The sequence below is a fragment of the Monoraphidium neglectum genome (assembly GCF_000611645.1).
Source record: "Monoraphidium neglectum strain SAG 48.87 unplaced genomic scaffold scaffold04552, whole genome shotgun sequence".
NCBI classification, from domain to species: domain Eukaryota; kingdom Viridiplantae; phylum Chlorophyta; class Chlorophyceae; order Sphaeropleales; family Selenastraceae; genus Monoraphidium; species Monoraphidium neglectum.
Genome location: NW_014009077.1, coordinates 1 through 4,315, shown reverse-complemented (window position 1 = coordinate 4,315; position 4,315 = coordinate 1). Strand labels below are relative to the sequence as shown.

The 4,315-nt window shown below is 64.3% G+C and overlaps 2 protein-coding genes across 2 annotated transcripts; one reads left to right on the top strand and one right to left on the bottom strand.

The window, feature by feature from the left end:
* Positions 1-20: 20 nt before the first annotated feature.
* MNEG_14522 (60S ribosomal protein L10a) lies at positions 21-782 on the bottom strand (the record flags this gene model as incomplete). Its single annotated transcript, XM_014037007.1, has 3 exons — positions 21-74; positions 266-447; positions 740-782. 3 exons carry the CDS (start codon positions 780-782, stop codon positions 21-23), a joined length of 279 nt encoding a protein of 92 aa, XP_013892461.1.
* A 1,393-nt stretch (positions 783-2,175) lies between these two features.
* Positions 2,176-4,174, top strand: MNEG_14521 (60S ribosomal protein L5; the record flags this gene model as incomplete). The annotated part of the gene is made up of 5 exons (XM_014037006.1): positions 2,176-2,179; positions 2,530-2,576; positions 3,124-3,564; positions 3,934-4,017; positions 4,151-4,174. 5 exons carry the CDS (start codon positions 2,176-2,178, stop codon positions 4,172-4,174), a joined length of 600 nt encoding a protein of 199 aa, XP_013892460.1.
* Between the last annotated feature and the right edge of the window lie 141 nt (positions 4,175-4,315).

Genomic DNA, 4,315 nt, shown 5'->3' with positions numbered 1-4,315 from the left:
GCTCTTGCCTCTGCTGCGTATCATGACAGGCCACGGGCGCCGTACTGGAGGGCGGCGCTTGAGGTGAGGGCCGCCTGCCCAAAGCCACGTTAGCTGGCCCACTCTCTGCTGCAACCAGCGCCCCCCAACGCCAGCTGTCGCAGCGCCAGGCCCCCGCCTGCTGCGCTCCCCTTCTCCACCGCAGCTGCAGTGGCCCTTTCCTTTCCGCCGCTGCCGCGCCCAGGGCCCCACCTCGTGCGCACACCCCGCACCAAGCCGGCCGCACCTGCTCGCAGTGCTTGACGTCACCAAGCACGCAGACCTTCATGTTGGGGCGCGGGATGTAGGGCAGCTTCACGGTGCCGCTGAAGCGCTTGTCCTTCTGGGGGTCATAGTTCTTGAGGCCGATCTGGAGCTCGATCGTCTCGGTGAACTTGCGCTGCTTGGTGCGGGAGCCCTCCAGGATGGCTGGCGGGGCGGGGGCGACGGCGCGACATGCACGGAGGACGGAGCGGGGTGAGCGTGGAGGGCTGCGGCTGTGCCAAAGGCAGGGGACTTCTGTACAATGTCGCCGAGATGACGAAAGGTCAGCAAGCAGCTCCGGCACCTGGTGCCCTTGCTGCAGCGCGTGCGCTGCCGCACTTGCCGCCATGGCCGTCGACCGCCATGCGCTGCAGTCATGTGGCCTGTGCAGCGGCCACATCAATCACAACACTCTTGGAATGGCCTTTGTCACCACAGCTTCAAGCTGAGGGCTCACTCTGGATCCCCTCGCGGAGGACGTCGCTCGAGATCTTGCTCATGGTTGCTGCTCTGCTCTGCTCTTGCAACGTCTGCGGGCGCGCAGCGACCAGCGACACAAGGTTTCAGGGACCTACAAACCGTTTGCCGCGTCCAGAGCCTCCTTCAAGCTCTGCAACGAGGTCGCTGCATCACTGCATCAGGCGGCACCACCGCGGGCCAAGGCGCTGGGCAACACGGCAGCATGGGTAACTTCAGCTGCAAAAAAGGCTGCACGGCCGCCTGGTGCTGCTGCAGGCTGCGCCGAGCTCGTGGGCCGCCGAGCAAGCAGTCGTCGATACGGCGCTGGGGCTCTGTTGTCGATAAAAATGCAAGCTGATGCACTCACCTGCTGCTTTTTGGAAAGAGAGAAACGTTGCAGTTTGTGGCGCTATGTTCTCGGCGAGCCCGAGTCCAGCGGTCGCAGGCCCGAACTATTCTTCAGCTTACGCACGTGTAGCCCTGCGACCTTAAGGTAATTCGATACCATGTGTTTCTTAGCGCTTGCTGCATGCTGAACACACACACACACACACACACACACACACACACACACACCTGGTGCGGGCACACTCGAGTTGGCGCCCTGCTGCTGCCGACCTGCAGCTCGATTGCAGCTCAGCTTGAGATGCATGGTGGGTGGGATGTGTTTGTTACGTGAATGTGTGGATGCTTGTGCTGCGCCTTCAGATGAGGTAGGAACCATGAAGCAGAGTACGCGAGGCCAAGCTTTGCGTCGCGGGCAGCCCTGCCCATGACTACCATCACTGCCAACAAGGCGCAGTCAGTACAACAACTGTGATGACGGACAGCAATTCTTTCTCACGATGAACAGCGTTTTATTGTGGCCCACATGCCAGCATGCTGCACCCCTTTGCGCTGCTGCCAATTTTAGTCCTTCAGTCGAGGCACAAGGACCCGTGCTGGTACATTGGGTGGCGGTGATTTGTGAATGAGAACTGCCGCACAGCACAGCACAGACATCTGTGGCACTTGAGGGGCCGTTAGGGCTGCATATGCGGGCTGTCTGATGTCGGGAGCACACAACGAGCGGACCACCGTTGACCAGGGCCGCCTGTCTGCGCCTGCAACACTGCTGCGGAAATGCACGCTATTTGCTCGATACCTTGGATCGCAGACGTGTTCCTTGACCACCAGGGGACGCCCACGGAGGCGGGCACAAAGATCGCAATGTGATCTTGCTGGGGGGTGTATGCACGGTCAGCCCCACACAAAGAAACGCAGAATAATTGTCACACGCACGCATGAAGCAGTGAATTGCACGAAGGCCTCGACACGAAAGGGAACCGGAACGTCGGCACCAAACCAGTCGGCGGACTTGGCCCCAGAGCGCGCGAGCTTCGGCCTCTTTCTGGCCATCATCAGGAGGCCCAACAGAGCAGGAACGTAGCAACCATGGGTGCGTGCACCGCCGTCCCAAGCGGGGCAGGCTTGGCGCCGTGGCAGGGCTGACGCATCCTTGAGATAGCTATGAGAATGGCGATTTTGTGAAGCTCGTGGACAGGGCAGCCACAGCGCCTGAGCCAAGGCAGCTGGGCTACGCCCTCAGCAGCGGCGCGGCGGCGCGCGCTGCAGCACGGGCCCCCAGCCGACTCTGCCTGGCAACTGGCCGCAGAGGCATAACACCACAGGCAGACTTGAACGACAGGCCCACACGCCTGCTGGTGACGCTCGCGTGAGGTAGCTGCCTGCTTGTCAGAATGCTGATCCTTGCTTGCGGCTGCGCCCCTACCGCTGCTGCTGCCCCAGGCTACGTGAAGGTTCTGAAGACGAGTGCCTACTTCAGCCGGTACCAGGTGAGCCCTCATCCGGCGGCAGCTGTCAAGACGGAACCTGCAGGGGCACAGGCGCCAGGTGGCTGAGAAGAATGATCAGCAAGGCGTGGCGGCGGTCCTACCTGGCAGCGCAGGAGCAGGAGCAGCAGCAGCAACAGCAGCGCGGTCCTGCCGCAGGCCGTGGCAGCAGGCGGCGGCGCGGCGGTGCGCCACGAGCAGCTGCGGTCGCTGACGCCACAGCGTGGCAAACAGCATGGCATATCAGTAGAACGGGGCCGCCGCAGTGCGATGCAGAGTCAGGCACAGCAGAGGCGAGCGCCCAGCTGCGCGCCCGCGCAGCAGCTGGAGGCGCCGCAGGCTCACTTGTGCGAGACAGCAGCAGTCCCCCAGCACGTCCTCAGGAGCCGCACAGCAGCTCGCAGGCCTCCAGCCACCCGGCGGCCATCATCGCTGCGCTGCCGCGGTTGTGTGTGCGCGGCTGCGGCGGCTGCCCGGCCGCCCGCCGCTCCGCCCCTGCCGACCGTCCCGCACCCCATGCCTCCCCTGCCCGTCACCCCGACCCCCTCAGGTCAAGTACAGGCGGCGGCGCCAGGGCAAGACCGACTACCGCGCGCGCCTCAGGCTGTGCACCCAGGACAAGAACAAGTACAACACCCACAAGTACCGCCTGGTCGTGCGCTTCTCCAACAAGGACGTCACCTGCCAGGTCGTGTACGCCTCCATCGCCGGCGACGTCGTCGTGGCCGCGGCCTACGCCCACGAGCTCCCCAAGTACGGCCTCAGCGTCGGCCTCAAGAACTACGCGGCCGCCTACTGCGTCGGCCTGCTGCTCGCGCGCCGCGTGCTCACCAAGTTTGGCCTGGCTGAGCACTATGCCGGCCAGGAGGAGCCCGACGGCGAGGACTACAACGTGGACCCGGTGGAGGACGGCCCGCGCCCCTTCAGCTGCCTGCTGGACGCGGGGCTCAAGCGCACCTCGACCGGCTCCAAGACCTTTGCCGCCCTCAAGGTGCGGGCGTCAGCGTGTCTCGTGTGTGTGTGTTTGGCGGGGGGCTGCGCGTGTGTGGACGTGTGTGTGCATGCGCATGCGGGCGTGCGCGCGTGTGTGCGTGCGTGTGCGCGCGCGCGTGTGTGCGTGTCCGTGCTCACATGAGTCAGGAAAAAAGGGGGGCGATGTTGTGAGGTCACTCGGCTGGTCACACTCAGCTGGCTGTTTTTAGGCCAGCAAAGGCTGCGAGAACCCTTTCGGCCCCTCGCAGTGACCTATGAGGCAGGCTGCCTTGACCACCAGTTGGCCGCGTTTCTGCGTGTCCTTCGCCCGACCCAACGCCCCGTCACCTGCGCGATCGCCCTCCCTCACCCCCCACCTCCCCCAAAGGGCGCTCTGGATGGCGGCCTGGACATCCCCCACAACGAGAAGCGCTTTGTGGGCTGGACCAAGGAGGAGGGCCTCGACGCCGAGGTGGGGGGGATGCAGGCGGCCGGCCGGGGGGTGCACCGGCAGGGCCGGGACGCATGTGGGGTACCTGCAAGCACAGTGGTTTCTTGGCCGCCTGCATTTTTTGTCCCAATCCAGGCGCCTGCTAGCTTCTCAGCCTCCCGCCCGCTCTGCGCCGTGATCCAATCCACTCCACCCGCCCTCCCTTGTGGAGCTTCGTCACCAACCCGCACACGCACGCCTCGCGTCCCCAATTATCGTCATCGTCCCACGCTACGCCATTCCATTTTAACCTCCAGACCCCACCCCCTCACCCCAACAC